This window comes from Oncorhynchus masou, unplaced genomic scaffold (assembly GCF_036934945.1).
Source record: "Oncorhynchus masou masou isolate Uvic2021 unplaced genomic scaffold, UVic_Omas_1.1 unplaced_scaffold_558, whole genome shotgun sequence".
In the NCBI taxonomy this organism is placed as follows: Eukaryota; Metazoa; Chordata; class Actinopteri; order Salmoniformes; family Salmonidae; genus Oncorhynchus; species Oncorhynchus masou.
Genome location: NW_027011997.1, coordinates 206,272 through 227,038, shown reverse-complemented (window position 1 = coordinate 227,038; position 20,767 = coordinate 206,272). Strand labels below are relative to the sequence as shown.

The following is a 20,767-nucleotide window of genomic DNA, read 5'->3' as shown; positions in this document are numbered from 1 at the left end:
ATCTCTCTAGGTCAGGGTCTCTCAGTATTAACCCTGTCTCTCTCTCCAGGGTGAGGTCTATCTCTCTAGGTCAGGGTCTCTCAGTGTTAACCCTGTCTCTCTCTCCAGGGTGAGGTCTATCTCTCTAGGTCAGGGTCTCTCAGTATTAACCATGTCTCTCTCTCCAGGGTGAGGTCTATCTCTCTAGGTCAGGGTCTCTCAGTGTTAACCCTGTATCTCTCTCCAGGGTGAGGTCTATCTCTCTAGGTCAGGGTCTCTCAGTATTAACCCTGTCTCTCTCTCCAGGGTGAGGTCTATCTCTCTAGGTCAGGGTCTCTCAGTATTAACCCTGTCTCTCTCTCCAGGGTGAGGTCTATCTCTCTAGGTCAGGGTCTCTCAGTATTAACCCCATGTATCTCTCTCCAGGGTGAGGTCTATCTCTCTAGGTCAGGGTCTCTCAGTATTAACCCTGTCTCTCTCTCCAGGGTGAGGTCTATCTCTCTAGGTCAGGGTCTCTCAGTATTAACCCTGTCTCTCTCTCCAGGGTGAGGTCTATCTCTCTAGGTCAGGGTCTCTCAGTATTAACCCTGTCTCTCTCTCCAGGGTGAGGTCTATCTCTCTAGGTCAGGGTCTCTCAGTATTAACCCCCTGTCTCTCTCTCCAGGGTGAGGTCTATCTCTCTAGGTCAGGGTCTCTCAGTATTAACCCTGTCTCTCTCTCCAGGGTGAGGTCTATCTCTCTAGGTCAGGGTCTCTCAGTATTAACCCCCTGTCTCTCTCTCCAGGGTGAGGTCTATCTCTCTAGGTCAGGGTCTCTCAGTATTAACCCTGTCTCTCTCTCCAGGGTGAGGTCTATCTCTCTAGGTCAGGGTCTCTCAGTGTTAACCCTGTCTCTCTCTCCAGGGTGAGGTCTATCTCTCTAGGTCAGGGTCTCTCAGTATTAACCCCCTGTCTCTCTCTCCAGGGTGAGGTCTATCTCTCTAGGTCAGGGTCTCTCAGTATTAACCCTGTCTCTCTCTCCAGGGTGAGGTCTATCTCTCTAGGTCAGGGTCTCTCAGTGTTAACCCTGTCTCTCTCTCCAGGGTGAGGTCTATCTCTCTAGGTCAGGGTCTCTCAGTATTAACCCTGTCTCTCTCTCCAGGGTGAGGTCTATCTCTCTAGGTCAGGGTCTCTCAGTATTAACCCTGTCTCTCTCTCCAGGGTGAGGTCTATCTCTCTAGGTCAGGGTCTCTCAGTATTAACCCTGTCTCTCTCTCCAGGGTGAGGTCTATCTCTCTAGGTCAGGGTCTCTCAGTATTAACCCTGTCTCTCTCTCCAGGGTGAGGTCTATCTCTCTAGGTCAGGGTCTCTCAGTATTAACCCTGTCTCTCTCTCCAGGGTGAGGTCTATCTCTCTAGGTCAGGGTCTCTCAGTATTAACCCTGTCTCTCTCTCCAGGGTGAGGTCTATCTCTCTAGGTCAGGGTCTCTCAGTATTAACTCTGTCTCTCTCTCCAGGGTGAGGTCTATCTCTCTAGGTCAGGGTCTCTCAGTGTTAACTCTCTGTCTCTCTCTCCAGGGTGAGGTCTATCTCTCTAGGTCAGGGTGTCTCAGTATTAACTCTGTATCTCTCTCCAGGGTGAGGTCTATCTCTCTAGGTCAGGGTCTCTCAGTATTAACCCTGTCTCTCTCTCCAGGGTGAGGTCTATCTCTCTAGGTCAGGGTCTCTCAGTATTAACCCTGTCTCTCTCTCCAGGGTGAGGTCTATCTCTCTAGGTCAGGGTCTCTCAGTATTAACCCTGTCTCTCTCTCCAGGGTGAGGTCTATCTCTCTAGGTCAGGGTCTCTCAGTATTAACCCTGTCTCTCTCTCCAGGGTGAGGTCTATCTCTCTAGGTCAGGGTCTCTCAGTATTAACCCTGTCTCTCTCTCCAGGGTGAGGTCTATCTCTCTAGGTCAGGGTCTCTCAGTATTAACCCTGTCTCTCTCCCAGGGTGAGGTCTATCTCTCTAGGTCAGGGTCTCTCAGTATTAACCCTGTCTCTCTCTCCAGGGTGAGGTCTATCTCTCTAGGTCAGGGTCTCTCAGTATTAACCCTGTCTCTCTCTCCAGGGTGAGGTCTATCTCTCTAGGTCAGGGTCTCTCAGTGTTAACTCTCTGTCTCTCTCTCCAGGGTGAGGTCTATCTCTCTAGGTCAGGGTCTCTCAGTATTAACCCCCTGTCTCTCTCTCCAGGGTGAGGTCTATCTCTCTAGGTCAGGGTCTCTCAGTGTTAACCCTGTCTCTCTCTCCAGGGTGAGGTCTATCTCTCTAGGTCAGGGTCTCTCAGTATTAACCCTGTCTCTCTCTCCAGGGTGAGGTCTATCTCTCTAGGTCAGGGTCTCTCAGTATTAACTCTGTCTCTCTCTCCAGGGTGAGGTCTATCTCTCTAGGTCAGGGTCTCTCAGTATTAACCCTGTCTCTCTCTCCAGGGTGAGGTCTATCTCTCTAGGTCAGGGTCTCTCAGTATTAACCCTGTCTCTCTCTCCAGGGTGAGGTCTATCTCTCTAGGTCAGGGTCAGGGTCTCTCAGTATTAACCCTGTCTCTCTCTCCAGGGTGAGGTCTATCTCTCTAGGTCAGGGTCTCTCAGTATTAACTCTGTCTCTCTCTCCAGGGTGAGGTCTATCTCTCTAGGTCAGGGTCTCTCAGTATTAACCCTGTCTCTCTCTCCAGGGTGAGGTCTATCTCTCTAGGTCAGGGTCTCTCAGTGTTAACCCTGTCTCTCTCTCCAGGGTGAGGTCTATCTCTCTAGGTCAGGGTCTCTCAGTATTAACCCTGTCTCTCTCTCCAGGGTGAGGTCTATCTCTCTAGGTCAGGGTCTCTCAGTATTAACTCTGTCTCTCTCTCCAGGGTGAGGTCTATCTCTCTAGGTCAGGGTCTCTCAGTATTAACCCTGTCTCTCTCTCCAGGGTGAGGTCTATCTCTCTAGGTCAGGGTCTCTCAGTATTAACTCTGTCTCTCTCTCCAGGGTGAGGTCTATCTCTCTAGGTCAGGGTCTCTCAGTATTAACCCCCTGTCTCTCTCTCCAGGGTGAGGTCTATCTCTCTAGGTCAGGGTCTCTCAGTATTAACCCTGTCTCTCTCTCCAGGGTGAGGTCTATCTCTCTAGGTCAGGGTTTCTCAGTATTAACCCTGTCTCTCTCTCCAGGGTGAGGTCTATCTCTCTAGGTCAGGGTCTCTCAGTATTAACCCTGTCTCTCTCTCCAGGGTGAGGTCTATCTCTCTAGGTCATGTTCTCTCAGTATTAACTCTGTCTCTCTCTCCAGGGTGAGGTCTATCTCTCTAGGTCAGGGTCTCTCAGTATTAACCCTGTCTCTCTCTCCAGGGTGAGGTCTATCTCTCTAGGTCAGGGTCTCTCAGTATTAACCCTGTCTCTCTCTCCAGGGTGAGGTCTATCTCTCTAGGTCAGGGTCTCTCAGTATTAACCCTGTCTCTCTCTCCAGGGTGAGGTCTATCTCTCTAGGTCAGGGTCTCTCAGTATTAACCCTGTCTCTCTCTCCAGGGTGAGGTCTATCTCTCTAGGTCAGGGTCTCTCAGTATTAACCCTGTCTCTCTCTCCAGGGTGAGGTCTATCTCTCTAGGTCAGGGTCTCTCAGTATTAACTCTGTATCTCTCTCCAGGGTGAGGTCTATCTCTCTAGGTCAGGGTCTCTCAGTATTAACCCTGTCTCTCTCTCCAGGGTGAGGTCTATCTCTCTAGGTCAGGGTCTCTCAGTATTAACCATGTCTCTCTCTCCAGGGTGAGGTCTATCTCTCTAGGTCAGGGTCTCTCAGTATTAACCATGTCTCTCTCTCCAGGGTGAGGTCTATCTCTCTAGGTCAGGGTCTCTCAGTGTTAACTCTCTGTCTCTCTCTCCAGGGTGAGGTCTATCTCTCTAGGTCAGGGTCTCTCAGTATTAACCCTGTCTCTCTCTCCAGGGTGAGGTCTATCTCTCTAGGTCAGGGTCTCTCAGTATTAACCCTGTCTCTCTCTCCAGGGTGAGGTCTATCTCTCTAGGTCAGGGTCTCTCAGTGTTAACCCTGTATCTCTCTCCAGGGTGAGGTCTATCTCTCTAGGTCAGGGTCTCTCAGTGTTAACTCTCTGTCTCTCTCTCCAGGGTGAGGTCTATCTCTCTAGGTCAGGGTCTCTCAGTATTAACCCTGTCTCTCTCTCCAGGGTGAGGTCTATCTCTCTAGGTCAGGGTCTCTCAGTGTTAACCCTGTCTCTCTCTCCAGGGTGAGGTCTATCTCTCTAGGTCAGGGTCTCTCAGTATTAACCATGTCTCTCTCTCCAGGGTGAGGTCTATCTCTCTAGGTCAGGGTCTCTCAGTGTTAACCCTGTATCTCTCTCCAGGGTGAGGTCTATCTCTCTAGGTCAGGGTCTCTCAGTATTAACCCTGTCTCTCTCTCCAGGGTGAGGTCTATCTCTCTAGGTCAGGGTCTCTCAGTATTAACCCTGTCTCTCTCTCCAGGGTGAGGTCTATCTCTCTAGGTCAGGGTCTCTCAGTATTAACCCTGTCTCTCTCTCCAGGGTGAGGTCTATCTCTCTAGGTCAGGGTCTCTCAGTATTAACCCTGTCTCTCTCTCCAGGGTGAGGTCTATCTCTCTAGGTCAGGGTCTCTCAGTATTAACCATGTCTCTCTCCCCAGGGTGAGGTGTATCTCTCTAGGTCAGGGTCTCTCAGTGTTAACCCTGTATCTCTCTCCAGGGTGAGGTCTATCTCTCTAGGTCAGGGTCTCTCAGTATTAACCCTGTCTCTCTCTCCAGGGTGAGGTCTATCTCTCTAGGTCAGGGTCTCTCAGTGTTAACTCAGACCTCACCCTGGAGAGAGAGACAATCTCTCTAGGTCAGGGTCTCTCAGTATTAACCCTGTCTCTCTCTCCAGGGTGAGGTCTATCTCTCTAGGTCAGGGTCTCTCAGTATTAACCCTGTCTCTCTCTCCAGGGTGAGGTCTATCTCTCTAGGTCAGGGTCTCTCAGTATTAACCCTGTCTCTCTCTCCAGGGTGAGGTCTATCTCTCTAGGTCAGGGTCTCTCAGTATTAACCCCCTGTCTCTCTCTCCAGGGTGAGGTCTATCTCTCTAGGTCAGGGTCTCTCAGTATTAACCCTGTCTCTCTCTCCAGGGTGAGGTCTATCTCTCTAGGTCAGGGTCTCTCAGTATTAACTCTGTATCTCTCTCCAGGGTGAGGTCTATCTCTCTAGGTCAGGGTCTCTCAGTATTAACCCTGTCTCTCTCTCCAGGGTGAGGTCTATCTCTCTAGGTCAGGGTCTCTCAGTATTAACCCTGTCTCTCTCTCCAGGGTGAGGTCTATCTCTCTAGGTCAGGGTCTCTCAGTATTAACCCTGTCTCTCTCTCCAGGGTGAGGTCTATCTCTCTAGGTCAGGGTCTCTCAGTATTAACCCTGTCTCTCTCTCCAGGGTGAGGTCTATCTCTCTAGGTCAGGGTCTCTCAGTATTAACCCTGTCTCTCTCTCCAGGGTGAGGTCTATCTCTCTAGGTCAGGGTCTCTCAGTATTAACCCTGTCTCTCTCTCCAGGGTGAGGTCTATCTCTCTAGGTCAGGGTCTCTCAGTATTAACCCTGTCTCTCTCTCCAGGGTGAGGTCTATCTCTCTAGGTCAGGGTCTCTCAGTATTAACCCTGTCTCTCTCTCCAGGGTGAGGTCTATCTCTCTAGGTCAGGGTCTCACAGTATTAACCCTGTCTCTCTCTCCAGGGTGAGGTCTATCTCTCTAGGTCAGGGTCTCTCAGTATTAACCCTGTCTCTCTCTCCAGGGTGAGGTCTATCTCTCTAGGTCAGGGTCAGGGTCCTATAGCTGAGAAGATGATTCTGGAAGCTCTGAAGAGTGGAAACTGGATCTTCCTCCAGAACTGTCACCTGGCTGTATCCTGGATGTTAGCCATGGAGGAACTTATCAAGACCTTCACTGAGCCGGGTCAGACACCCTAAACACACACCGCCTACACACAGACACACCCGACATACAGACACCCTAAACACACACCACCTACACACACACACACACCCTACACACCCTACACACACACACACACACACACACACACACACACACACACACACACACACACACACTGTAGACACACACACACACACACACACACAGACACACCCGACATACAGACACCCTAAACACACACCACCTACACACAGACACACACACTGTAGACACACACACACATACACACAGACACACACACACACACATAACCTCCACACAGACACCCTACACACACACGCACCATTTATATTGACCATATTCCCTACAGTATATGACATCCTAGGTCATATAGGTAGGATTTGTTCTTAACTGACTTGCCGAGTTAAATAAAGGTAAAATAAAAAATAAATAAATAAAACTAAACAAAGTAGATGTCCTAACTGACCAACTGCCACAACTATAGTTTGTTGACAAGAAATTTGTGGAGTGGTTGAAAAAAGAGTTTTAATGACTCCAACCTACGTGTATGTAAACTTCCCACTTCAACTGTATGTACCTGGGTATCAGGTGGTGTGAGGTGTTGCTGTGTGGTTAGGTCAGGACACAGGGTGAATGGGGATTTGAATGGCTCTCACACACACACCCTGCACCTGCGGCTGTCCTGTGCTGCTGGACCTCTCTACGACACGCTATGGACTGGACTGACCCTGTGTGTGTGTGCTGTGTTTATGTCTACTGACTGATTCTGTCACCTCCTCCCTGTTAGACACGGTGATCCATGAGAACTTCAGGTTGTTCCTGAGCTCCATGCCCACCAAGGTGTTCCCTGTCACCGTCCTGCAGAACTCTGTCAAGGTAACGCTCACCTTTACACTCTGTCACAGGGGATAGAGACCTTTGATTCTACAACTCAAACTTACGTTCTACTACTCCGTTTTAGATTCTGGAACTCAGTCTTAGATGATGAAACTCAGTTTTAGGTTCTAGAATTCAGTCTTATGTTCTGGAATCTGTCTTAGGTTCTAGAATCTGTTTTAGGTTCTAGAATCTGTTTTAGGTTCTGGAATCTCAGTCTTAGGTTCTTCAATCTCAGTCTTAGGTTCTACAATCTCAGTCTTAGGTTCTACAATCTCAGTTTTAGTTCTACAACTCAGTCTTAGGTTCTAGAGCATAATCTTGGATTAAATTGAAACAGTATTGGATTCTCAAGGCTCTGTTGAGATATTTTTGGATCTTTTCCATAAATATTTTTCCTGTTGCGTCTTTGGACAGATTGTCCTCTCAACCTTAGCCACTCTGGACAGTGTTTCATATCCCTCACAGGGCCTTCTCTAACCATGAGAGAGTGGTCCTGTCACACATGGCTTACACACACATGTAGGGCCATCGCTCTTTATAGACACATACACACGTGTGTGCTCACACACACCAAACCCATGTGATTGAGCGTGGGTGCATATCTATGTCTCGGAATTATCTGATTGGTTATCCTTTTATTTCCACATCTGTGTGTGTGTGTGTGTGTGTGTGTGTGTGTGCATGGGCCAGGTGACCAACGAGCCTCCTAAGGGTCTACGTGCCAACGTGCGCCGGGCGTTCACTGAGATCACCAACAACTTCTTTGAGGAGCACATCCTGGGACGCCAGTGGAGGAAGATCATCTTTGGAGTCTGCTTCTTCCACGCCATCATACAGGTCAGAACACACACCTCCTACTGTATTCATTATGTCAGAACACACACCTCCTACTGTATTCATTATGTCAGAACACACACCTCCTACTGTATTCATTATGTCAGAACGCACACCTCCTACTGTATTCATTATGTCAGAACGCACACCTCCTACTGTATTCATTATGTCAGAACACACACCTCCTACTGTATTCATTATGTCAGAACACACACCTCCTACTGTATTCATTATGTCAGAACGCACACCTCCTACTGTATTCGTTATGTCAGAACACACACCACCTACTGTATTCATTATGTCAGAACGCACACCTCCTACTGTATTCATTATGTCAGAACACACACCTCCTACTGTATTCATTATGTCAGAACGCACACCTCCTACTGTATTCATTATGTCAGAACACACACCTCCTACTGTATTCATTATGTCAGAACGCACACCTCCTACTGTATTCATTATGTCAGAACGCACACCTCCTACTGTATTCATTATGTCAGAACGCACACCTCCTACTGTATTCATTGTGTCAGAACACACACCTCCTACTGTATTCATTATGTCAGAACGCACACCTCCTACTGTATTCATTATGTCAGAACGCACACCTCCTACTGTATTCATTGTGTCAGAACGCACACCTCCTACTGTATTCATTGTGTCAGAACGCACACCACCTACTGTATTCATTGTCTTTGTAACTGATGTTACACGACTCCATTTTGTTGATCCCTGCCTACAGACAGAAACTAAAACAAGAAGCTCCCACGCTGAGGTCTGTCCAACCCTGGTCCGACCAATCTGATTCCACACTCCAAGACTGCTTCCATCACGAGGACTGGGATATGTTTCGTATTGCGTCAGACAACAACATTGACGAATACGCTGATTCGGCGTGCGAGTTCATTAGAACGTGCGTTGAATATGTCGTTCCCATAGCAACGATTAAAACATTCCTAAACCAGAAACCGTGGATTGATGGCAGCATTCGCGCGAAACTGAAAGCGCGAACCACTGCTTTTAATCAGGGCAAGGTGACCGGAAACATGACCGAATACAAACATTGTAGCTATTCCCTCCGCAAGGCAATCAAACAAGCTAAGCGTCAGTATAGAGACAAAGTAGAATCTCAATTCAACAGCTCAGACACAAGAGGCATGTGGCAGGGTCTACAGTCAATCACGGACTACAGGAAGAAAACCAGCCCAGTCACGGACCAGGATGTCTTGCTCCCAGGCAGACTAAATAACTTTTTTGCCCGCTTTGAGGACAATACAGTGCCACTGACACAGCCTGCAACCAAAACATGCAGCCTCTCCTTCACTGCAGCCGAGGTGAGTAAAACATTTAAACGTGTTAACCCTCGCAAGGCAGCAGGCCCAAACGGCATCCCCAGCCGCGCCCTCAGAGCATGCGCAGACCAGCTGGCTGGTGTGTTTACGGACATATTCAATCAATCCCTATCCCAGTCTGCTGTTCCCACATGCTTCAAGAGGGCCACCATTGTTCCTGTTCCCAAGAAAGCTAAGGTAACCGAGCTAAATGACTATCGCCCCGTAGCACTCACTCACCGTCATCATGAAGTGCTTTGAGAGACTAGTCAAGGACCATATCACCTCCACCCTACCTGACACCCTAGACCCACTCCAATTTGCTTACCGCCCAAATAGGTCCACAGACAATGCAATCTCAACCACACTGCACACTGCCCTAACCCATCTGGACAAGAGGAATACCTATGTGAGAATGCTGTTCATCGACTACAGCTCGGCATTTAACACCATAGTACCCTCCAAGCTCGTCATCAAGCTCGAGACCCTGGGTCTCGACCCCGCCCTGTGCAACTGGGTACTGGACTTCCTGACGGGCCACCCCAGGTGGTGAGGGTAGTCAACAACATCTCCACCCCGCTGATCCTCAACACTGGGGTCCCACAAGGGTGCGTTCTGAGCCCTCTCCTGTACTCCCTGTTCACCCACGACTGCGTGGCCACGCACGCCTCCAACTCAATCATCAAGTTTGCGGACGACACAACAGTGGTAGGCTTGATTACCAACAACGACGAGACGGCCTACAGGGAGGGGGTGAGGGCCCTCGGAGTGTGGTGTCAGGAAAATAACCTCACACTCAACGTCAACAAAACTAAGGAGATGATTGTGGACTTCAGGAAACAGCAGAGGGAGCATCCCCCTATCCACATCGACGGGACAGTAGTGAAGAGGGTAGTAAGTTTTAAGTTCCTTGGCATACACATCACAGACAAACTGAATTCGTCCACCCACACAGACAGCATCGTGAAGAAGGTGCAGCAGCGCCTCTTCAACCTCAGGAGGCTGAAGAAATTTGGCTTGTCACCAAAAGCACTCACAAACTTCTACAGATGCACAATCGAGAGCATCCTGGCGGGCTGTATCACCGCCTGGTACGGCAACTGCTCCGCCCACAACCATAAGGCTCTCTAGAGGGTAGTGAGGTCTGCACAACGCATCACCGGGGGCAAACTACCTGCCCTCCAGGACACCTACACCACCCAATGTTACAGGAAGGCCATAAAGATCATCAAGGACAACAACCACCCGAGCCACTGCCTGTTCACCCCGCTATCATCCAGAAGGCGAGGTCAGTACAGGTGCATCAAAGCTGGGACCGAGAGACTCAAAAACAGCTTCTATCTCAAGGCCATCAGACTGTTAAACAGCCACCACTAACATTGAGTGGCTGCTGCCAACACACTGACTCAACTCCAGCCACTTTAAAAATGGGAATTGATGGGAAATGAAGTAAAATATATCACTAGCCACTTTAAACAATGCTACCTAATATAATGTTTACATACCCTACATTATTCATCTCATATGTATATGTATATACTGTACTCTATATCATCTACTGCATCTTTATGTAATACATGTATCACTAGCCACTAACTATGCCACTTTGTTTACATACTCATCTCATATGTATATACTGTACTCGATACCATCTACTGTATCTTGCCTATGCCGCTCTGTACCATCACTCATTCATATATCTTTATGTACATATTCTTTATCCCCCTACACTTGTGTGTATAAGACAGTCATTTTGGAATTGTTAGTTAGATTACTTGTTGGTTATTACTGCATTGTCGGAACTAGAAGCACAAGCATTTCGCTACACTCGCATTAACATCTGTTAACCATGTGTATGTGACAAATAAAATTTGATTTGATTTGATATTGACAGTAGAATAAAAACAGTGATTGTGTGTTGCAGGAGAGGAAGAAGTTTGGTCCTCTGGGCTGGAACATCCGTTATGAGTTCAACGACAGCGACAGAGAGTGTGCCCTGCTCAACCAGAACCTCTACTGTCAGACTGGTCACATACCCTGGGATGCTCTCATCTACATCACTGGTAGGACTGTGTGTGTATTGGCCGCCCTGCCTGTCTCCCTGCCTGTCTGTCTCCCTCCTTGCTTGTCTCCCTGCCTGCCACCTTGCCTCCCTCCCTGTCTCCCTGCCTGTCAATCTCCCTCCTTGCCTGTCTCCCTGCCTGCCGCCTTGCCTCCCTCATTGCCTGTCTCCCTGCCTGCCGCCTTGCCTCCCTCATTGCCTGTCTCCCTGCCTGCCACCTTGCCTCTCTCCCTGCCTGTCTATCTCCCTCCTTGCCTGTCTCCCTGCCTGCCGCCTTGCCTCCCTCCCTGCCTGCCTCCCTCCCTGCCTGCCTGTCTCCCTGCCTGTCTATCTCCCTCCTTGCCTGTCTCCCTGCCTGCCGCCTTGCCTCCCTCCCTGCCTGCCGCCTTGCCTCCCTCCCTGCCTGCCTCCTTGCCTCCCTCCCTGCCTGTCTATCTCCCTCCTTGCATGTCTCCCTGCATGCCGCCTTGCCTCCCTCCCTGCCTGCCTGTCTCCCTTCCCGCCTGCCTGTCTCCCTGCCGGGTCCTCCATTATTCACATTACTGCTGGCCACCTTGAGGTTCTGAGAGGTTTAGTAGCAGGGAAGACCCTGCGGTCTTGGGAGGTTTAGTAGCAGGGAAGACCCTGAGGTTCTGAGAGGTTTAGCAGCAGGGAAGACCCTGGGGATCTGGGAGATTTAGTAGCAGGGAAGACCCTGAGGTTCTGAGAGGTTTAGTAGCAGGGAAGACCCTGGGGATCTGGGAGATTTAGTAGCAGGGAAGACCCTGAGGTTCTGGGAGGTTTAGTAGCAGGGAAGACCCTGAGGTTCTGGGAGGTTTAGTAGCAGGGAAGACCCTGAGGTTCTGAGAGGTTTAGCAGCAGGGAAGACCCTGGGGATCTGGGAGATTTAGTAGCAGGGAAGACCCTGAGGTTCTGAGAGGTTTAGTAGCAGGGAAGACCCTGAGGTTCTGGGAGGTTTAGTAGCAGGGAAGACCCTGAGGTTCTGGGAGGTTTAGTAGCAGGGAAGACCCTGAGGTTCTGGGAGGTTTAGTAGCAGGGAAGACCCTGAGGTTCTGAGAGGTTTAGTAGCAGGGAAGGCCCTGCGGTTCTGGGAGGTTTAGTAGCAGGGAAGACCCTGAGGTTCTGGGAGGTTTAGCAGCAGGGAAGACCCTGAGGTTCAAGGAGGTTTAGTAGCAGGGAAGACCCTGCGGTTCTGAGAGGTTTAGTAGCAGGGAAGACCCTGCCGTTCTGTGAGGTTTAGTAGCAGGGAAGACCCTGAGGTTCTGAGCGGTTTAGTAGCAGGGAAGACCCTGAGGTTCTGAGAGGTTTAGTAGCAGGGAAGACCCTGAGGTTCTGGGAGGTTTAGTAGCAGGGAAGACCCTGAGGTTCTGAGAGGTTTAGTAGCAGGGAAGACCCTGAGGTTCTGGGAGTTTTAGTAGCAGGGAAGACCCTGAGGTTTTGGGAGGTTTAGTAGCAGGTATTGTTGTGAAATGTTAGACACTACTGTACTTTTGTAGCTAGGAACACAAGCATTTCGCTACACCTGCAATAACATGTGACCAGTAAAATTGAATTTGATTTGCGAAGATGTTTGACAAGGAGGAGTCCACATACACTACATTACTACACTACATTAAGAAATGTTTCTCTGAACTGACATGTTTTTCCCCTTTTTCAAATGTGACCTTCTAATAACGATTATACATCATTTAAACTATATTTGGGGGATTACACGCTCCTGAGGGCTTTTTTTTTCCATTATTGATTTCTTCCATTACGTTTTTTCAGGCTTTGTAATGTTTGTTTAATTCCAAATTGAACCGTTCTTTGTATGCAGAAACCATCCATTTGAAAATCATTTGGTGTTTAACCTAGCATGATATAGTTTTTAAACATCCTGAATAAAAGTGTTCCTCTCTCACGTAGTGTAATAACTGAAAGGTAGACAGAAGGGTTCCGCTGGGTTCCACCGTGTTCTGCATAATAAGGTTTAGAACCTCGATTAGAACCTTCCATTTACCCAGCAGACCCTCTGTTCCAGCTCCACTCTGTCTGTGATAGGAATGATTCCAAATGTGCACATGTGTTTTCCACAGCAGGTTCATGTGAAGTGGGCCGTGTTCATTAGGGAAATGACCGTAAAACCAACATGAGCATTTCTTCTGGAGGTAGCCCCTCCAGGTTTCTGTCCATGTTCTTCCTTTCAGTCCCTAATGACTCCCCCCACCCTCACCCTCTCTCCCCCCAGGGGAGATAACCTACGGAGGCAGGGTGACTGATGCCTGGGACCAGCGCTGTCTCCGCACCATCCTCAAACGGTTCTTCTCTCCTGTCACCCTGGACCCAGGGTACACCTTCTCCACCTCAGGTGAAGACCACTGTGTGTGTGTGCGTGCAAAGTTGTGTGTACAATTTGTGTGTACAAATGTTGCTGAATCTGAGAAACGGGGGAAAGGTGTGTTCTGTTCTGTCTGTGTGTGTGTGTGAGATCTAACTGTTGGTATTCTGTGTGTGTGTGTGAGATCTAACTGTTGATATTCTGTCTGTGTGTGTGAGATCTAACTGTTGGTATTCTGTCTGTGTGTGTCCAGTGAGATCTAACTGTTGGTATTCTGTCTGTGTGTGTGAGATCTAACTGTTGGTATTCTGTCTGTGTGTGTTCAGTGAGATCTAACTGTTGGTATTCTGTGTGTGTGTGTTCAGTGAGATCTAACTGTTGGTATTCTGTGTGTGTGTTCAGTGAGATCTAACTGTTGGTATTCTGTGTGTGTGTGTTCAGTGAGATCTAACTGTTGGTATTCTGTGTGTGTGTGTGTTCAGTGAGATCTAACTGTTGGTATTCTGTGTGTGTGTGTTCAGTGAGATCTAACTGTTGGTATTCTGTGTGTGTGTGTGTGTGTGAGATCTAACTGTTGGTATTCTGTGTGTGTGTGTTCAGTGAGATCTAACTGTTGGTATTCTGTGTGTGTGTGTTCAGTGAGATCTAACTGTTGGTATTCTGTGTGTGTGTTCAGTGAGATCTAACTGTTGGTATTCTGTGTGTGTGTGTGGGATCTAACTGTTGGTATTCTGTGTGTGTGTGTTCAGTGAGATCTAACTGTTGGTATTCTGTGTGTGTGTGTGTTCAGTGAGATCTAACTGTTGGTACTCTGTGTGTGTGTGTTCAGTGAGATCTAACTGTTGGTATTCTGTGTGTGTGTTCAGTGAGATCTAACTGTTGGTATTCTGTGTGTGTGTGTTCAGTGAGATCTAACTGTTGGTATTCTGTGTGTGTGTGTTCAGTGAGATCTAACTGTTGGTATTCTGTGTGTGTGTTCAGTGAGATCTAACTGTTGGTATTCTGTGTGTGTGTGTCAGTGAGATCTAACTGTTGGTATTCTGTGTGTGTGTGTTCAGTGAGATCTAACTGTTGGTATTCTGTGTGTGTGTGTTCAGTGAGATCTAACTGTTGGTATTCTGTGTGTGTGTTCAGTGAGATCTAACTGTTGGTATTCTGTGTGTGTGTTCAGTGAGATCTAACTGTTGGTATTTTGTGTGTGTGTTCAGTGAGATCTAACTGTTGGTATTCTGTGTGTGTGTGTTCAGTGAGATCTAACTGTTGGTATTCTGTGTGTGTGTTCAGTGAGATCTAACTGTTGGTATTCTGTGTGTGTGTTCAGTGAGATCTAACTGTTGGTATTCTGTGTGTGTGTTCAGTGAGATCCAACTGTTGGTATTCTGTGTGTGTGTGTTCAGTGAGATCCAACTGTTGGTATTCTGTGTGTGTGTGTTCAGTGAGATCTAACTGTTGGTATTCTGTGTGTGTGTGTTCAGTGAGATCTAACTGTTGGTATTCTGTGTGTGTGTGTGTGAGATCTAACTGTTGGTATTCTGTGTGTGTGTGTTCAGTGAGATCTAACTGTTGGTATTCTGTGTGTGTGTGTTCAGTGAGATCTAACTGTTGGTATTCTGTGTGTGTGTTCAGTGAGATCTAACTGTTGGTATTCTGTGTGTGTGTGTTCAGTGAGATCTAACTGTTGGTATTCTGTGTGTGTGTGTTCAGTGAGATCTAACTGTTGGTATTCTGTGTGTGTGTGTTCAGTGAGATCTAACTGTTGGTATTCTGTGTGTGTGTTCAGTGAGATCTAACTGTTGGTATTCTGTGTGTGTGTTCAGTGAGATCTAACTGTTGGTATTCTGTGTGTGTGTTCAGTGAGATCCAACTGTTGGTATTCTGTGTGTGTGTGTTCAGTGAGATCCAACTGTTGGTATTCTGTGTGTGTGTGTTCAGTGAGATCTAACTGTTGGTATTCTGTGTGTGTGTGTGTCAGTGAGATCTAACTGTTGGTATTCTGTGTGTGTGTGTGTTCAGTGAGATCTAACTGTTGGTATTCTGTGTGTGTGTGTTCAGTGAGATCTAACTGTTGGTATTCTGTGTGTGTGTGTTCAGTGAGATCTAACTGTTGGTATTCTGTGTGTGTGTGTGTGAGATCTAACTGTTGGTATTCTGTGTGTGTGTGTTCAGTGAGATCTAACTGTTGGTATTCTGTGTGTGTGTGTTCAGTGAGATCTAACTGTTGGTATTCTGTGTGTGTGTTCAGTGAGATCTAACTGTTGGTATTCTGTGTGTGTGTGTTCAGTGAGATCTAACTGTTGGTATTCTGTGTGTGTGTGTTCAGTGAGATCTAACTGTTGGTATTCTGTGTGTGTGTGTTCAGTGAGATCTAACTGTTGGTATTCTGTGTGTGTGTTCAGTGAGATCTAACTGTTGGTATTCTGTGTGTGTGTGTTCAGTGAGATCTAACTGTTGGTATTCTGTGTGTGTGTGTTCAGTGAGATCTAACTGTTGGTATTCTGTGTGTGTGTTCAGTGAGATCTAACTGTTGGTATTCTGTCTGTGTGTGTTCAGTGAGATCCAACTGTTGGTATTCTGTGTGTGTGTGAGATCTAACTGTTGGTATTCTGTGTGTGTGTGTGTTCAGTGAGATCTAACTGTTGGTATTCTGTGTGTGTGTGTTCAGTGAGATCTAACTGTTGGTATTCTGTGTGTGTGTTCAGTGAGATCTAACTGTTGGTATTCTGTGTGTGTGTGTTCAGTGAGATCTAACTGTTGGTATTCTGTCTGTGTGTGTTCAGTGAGATCTAACTGTTGGTATTCTGTGTGTGTGTGTCTAGTGAGATCTAACTGTTGGTATTCTGTGTGTGTGTTCAGTGAGATCTAACTGTTGGTATTCTGTGTGTGTGTTCAGTGAGATCTAACTGTTGGTATTCTGTGTGTCAGGTGTCTACTTTGCCCCCGAGGCAGACAGACTGAGTGACTATAACAGGTACATAGAGAACCTTCCTCTCATAGACGACCCTGAGATCTTTGGTATGCACGAGAACGCCAACCTCGCCTTCCAGGTCAGACACTTCACTCTGCTTATATATTCTCACCTTTAGCTCAGTGGGCTAATACTGGCTCAGGGACAATTAACTATGCAGTACCTAATTCAAATTTGTTTTTGACAGATTTTGTTCTTGTACTGTCTGAAAACAAGAGGTCACATCACTAATACAAAACATGTATTTAGCCAGTTAAGAGGAGATCATTACATTATATTGTCTGTGTCCTGTGGGTTACTTGTCATCCCTAAAACGGTGAGGTCTTGTCTGTCTGTACAGCGTCTGGAGACTATGACCCTGATCAACACCATCCTGGAGGTACAGCCTCGCTCGTCAGCCCGCGGCGGGGGCAAGAGCAACGACGAGATTGTCCACGAGCTGGCTGACTCCATCCTCGCCAAGATCCCGGGTGAGAGAGAGACGCACGTAAACACACACACACATCCCAGGCTTGATTTATTCTGCTGTTTTTACGGTTTGATGATCGCTTTGGTTTGAAATTAAAGTTAGTCTCTCTAAACTCATTATAGTGTGGTTGAAGTCACTGTCTGATCTGTCTGCCTGTCTCTCTGTCTGACTGTCTCTCTGTCTGTCTGTCTGTCTGTCTGTCTGTCTGTCTGTCTGTGTCTCTATGTCTGTCTGTCTGTCTGTCTCTCTTTCTGACTGTCTCTGTGTCTGTCTGTCTGTCTGTGTCTGTCTGATCTGTCTGTCTGTCTGTCAGCCTGTGTCTGTCTCTGTCGGTCTGTCTGATCTGTCTGTCTGTCTGTGTCTGTCTGATCTGTCTCTCTGTCTGTGTATCTGATCTGTCTGTGTCTGTCTCTATGTCGGTCTGTCTGATCTGTCTCCCTGTCTGTCTGTGTCTGTCTGATCTGTCGGTCTGTCTCTCTGTCTGTCTGTCTGATCTGTCGGTCTGTCTCCTCAGAGTGTCTGGATATGGATGAGGCAGCAGAGGCTCTGTTTATTCGTGACGCCAACGGACGCCTCAACTCCCTCACCACCGTCCTCGGACAGGAAGTAGACCGCTTTAACAACCTGCTGCGGGTCCTCAGGGTGAGTCAGGGGTCAGGCATTAGAGGTCAGGGGTCAGGCATTAGAGGTCAGGGGTCAGGCATTAGAGGTCAGGGGTCAGGCATTAGAGGTCAGGGGTCCCAGTTGTCAGCCATTCATTTTTCAGTGTATTTAAATGCTGTGAAATCAGGAGAGGATGATTGGTAATGGAAATGCATTGAAAAGGACCTTGATGAAATGTTAGGACAGCTGTATCGGTCCATGGTTCCAGCTGCTGCCCCGAGGTCTCAATGGAAGGTCCCCAGAGGCATAGTGGAGGGACATACAGTGCATTCGGGAATCTATTCACCCCTTGACCTTTTCCACATTTTGTTACAGCCTTATTCTAAAATATATTACATTTAGTTTTTTTCTCATCAATCTACACACAATAATAGCCCATAAAGACAAAGCAACAAAAAAGTTAAAAAATGTTGGCTTTTTAACCTCTTGAAACTCCCCATCCCGGATCCGGGATTGTGACTAAGCCTCAGGCTCATTAGCATAACGCAACGTTAACGATTTCTGAAAATCGCAAATAAAATTAAAATAATGCGTTTGCTCTCAAGCTTAGCCTTTTCTTAACAACACTGTCATCTCAGATTTTCAAAATATGCTTTTGAACCATAGAAATTGACTAATTTGTGTAAGAGTATGCAAAGCTAGCATAGCATTTTGTGTAGCATGTAGCACGCAACATTTTCACAAAAGCCAGATAACCAAATAAATAAAATCATTTACCTTTGAAGAGCTTCTGATGTTTTCAATGAGGAGACTCCCAGCCACATACCAGATGCGCAGTGTTTCCTGAAAGCGTCTGTGTGTAGGAGAAATCGTTCCGTTTTCTACATTGCGCCTGGCTACCGAAACGAACCGAAAATGCAGTCACCTACAACGTGAAACTTTTTCCGGATTAACTACATAATATCGACCGAAACATGGCAAACGTTGTTTGGAATCAATCCTCAAGGTGTTTTTTCACATATCTCTTCATTGACATGCAGTTCGTGGAAGCTTGCTTCTCTCTCTGTGTCCCATGGAAAAATACTGGCAGGTGACTTTTGCGCACCAATTTCGGCGCAGGACACCGGGCGGACACGTGGTAAATGTGGTCTCTTATGGTCAATCTTCCAATGATCTGCCTACAAATACGTCACAATGCTGCAGACACCTTGGGGAAACGACAGAAAGGGCAGACTCATTCCTCTTGCGTTCACAGCCATATAAGGAGATCATGAAAGACAGAGCCTCAAAAATCCTTGTCATTTCCTGGATGCCATGTCATCTTGGTTTTGCCTGAAGCTCACGTTAAAGGGCACGCACAGAGAAGATATTTGTATTTCTGGACACGTCAGAGTGTTTTCTTTCGAACAGTAGCAATTATATGCATAGTCGAGCATCTTTTTGTGACAAAATATCTTGTTTAAAACGGGAACGTTTTTCTTCCAAAAATGAAATAGCGCCACCATAGGTGTAAGAGGTTAAAAGAAAGTGTTTTTTTATAAATACACGTCACATTTACATAGGTATTCAGACCCTTTACTCAGTACTTTGTTGAAGCACCTTTGGCAGCGATTACAGTCTCCAGTCTTCCTGGGTATGTCGCTACAAGCTTGGCATACCTGTTTGAGTTTCTCCCAGTCTTCTCTGCAGATCCTCTCAAGCTCTGTCAGGTTGGATGGGGAGCGTCGCTACACAGCTATTTTTAGATATCTCCAGACATATTAGATTGGGTTCAAGTCTGGGCGCTGGCTGGGCCACTCAAGGACATTCAGAGACTTGTCCCGAAGCCACTCCTGCGTTGTCTTGGCTGTTTGCTTACGGTCGTTGTCCTGTTGGAAGGTGAACCAGTCCTCAGCGCTCTGGAACAGGTTTTCATCAAGGATCTCTCTGTACTTTGCTCCGTTCATCTTTCCCTCGATCCTGACTATTCTCCCAGTCCCTGCCACTGAATAACATCCCCACAGCATGATGCTGCCACCACCATGCTTCACTGTAGGGATGGTGCCAAGTTTCCTCCAGATGTGACGTTTGGCATTCAGGCCAAAGTGTTCAATCTTGGTTTCATCAGACCAGATAATCTTGTTTCTCATGGTCTGAGAGTTCTTTAGGTGCCTCTTGGCAAACTCCAAGTAGGCTGTCATGTGCCTTTTTACTGAGGAGTGGCTTCCACTTCCACTTGCCACTCTACTATAAAGGCCTGATTGGTGGAGTGCTGCAGAGATGATTGTCTATCTGGAAGGTTCTCCCATCTCCACAAAGGAACTCTAGAGCTCTCTCAGAGTGACCATCAGGTTCTTGGTCACCTCCCTGAACAAGGCCCTTCTCCCTAATTGCTCAGTGCCTCCACACAATCCTGTCTCGGAGCTCTATAGACAATTTCTTTGACCTCATGGCTTGGTTTTTGCTCTGACATGCACTGTTAACTGTTATAAAGATCTCAAGCACAGGAGGTTGGTGGCACCTTAATTTGGGAGGATGGGCTCGTTGTAATGACTGGAACAGAATAAGTGGAATGGTATCAAATACACAAGTACATCCGTGTGTGTGATGCCATTCCATTTCTCCGTACCAGACATTGTTATGATCCGTTCTCCCCTCAGCAGCCTCCACTGATCTCAAGGATGATCCATGGAAACAGGATGCACCGGAGCTCAATTTGGAGTTTCATCGCAAAGGTTGAATACTTATGTAAATGTAATATTTCATTTTTTATATCATTTTTTGGCAAACATTTACAAAAACCTGTTTTTTTGCTTTGTCATGATATGGTATTGTGTGTAGATTGATGAGGGGAAAATATAATTTGATCCATTTTAGAACAAGGCTGTAACGTAACAAAATGTGGAAAAGGGGAATGTGTTTGAATACTTTCCCCAAGAATCTGTATGTGTTTATAAGGACAGATGCTGCAGCCACATTGTTGGCAAACCGTTACTGCAGTGGTGACCTCTGGGTTTATGATGTTCTCTTGTGGATGTCTCAGATAAACACCCACAAACACTTCACCTCACATTCAGCCTCCCCTCCCCCCCCTCCCCCTCCCTCCCTCCCCTCTCCTCCCTCCCCCCTCCCTCCCTCCCCCCTCTCCTCCCCTCCCTTCCTCCCCCCCTCCCTCCCTCCCTCCCTCCCTCCCTCAGGTGTCTCTGTGTACCCTCCAGAAGGCTATAGCAGGGCTGGTGGTGATGTCAGAGGAGATGGAGAGAATCTACACCAGTTTCCTCAACAACCAGGTTCCAATCCACTGGAGCTCCTCAGCCTACCCCTCCCTCAAACCCCTGGCCAGCTGGGTGAAAGACCTGGCCCTCAGGACCTGCTTCATCCAGGTGACAGACACATCTCTCTCTCATAGACACGTGTTGCT

The 20,767-nt window shown here is 47.5% G+C and overlaps 1 protein-coding gene across 1 annotated transcript in view; it reads left to right on the top strand.

Moving 5' to 3' along the window:
- The window catches only part of LOC135536109 (dynein axonemal heavy chain 6-like), a 193,352-nt gene that overhangs the window by 162,783 nt on the left and 9,802 nt on the right, over positions 1 to 20,767 (top strand). Inside the window, 9 exon segments of the mRNA XM_064962498.1 lie at positions 5,741 to 5,901; positions 6,692 to 6,780; positions 7,474 to 7,620; positions 10,876 to 11,014; positions 13,241 to 13,360; positions 16,253 to 16,374; positions 16,636 to 16,765; positions 17,279 to 17,406; positions 20,544 to 20,729. Coding sequence (XP_064818570.1) covers positions 5,741 to 5,901; positions 6,692 to 6,780; positions 7,474 to 7,620; positions 10,876 to 11,014; positions 13,241 to 13,360; positions 16,253 to 16,374; positions 16,636 to 16,765; positions 17,279 to 17,406; positions 20,544 to 20,729 — 1,222 coding nt within the window.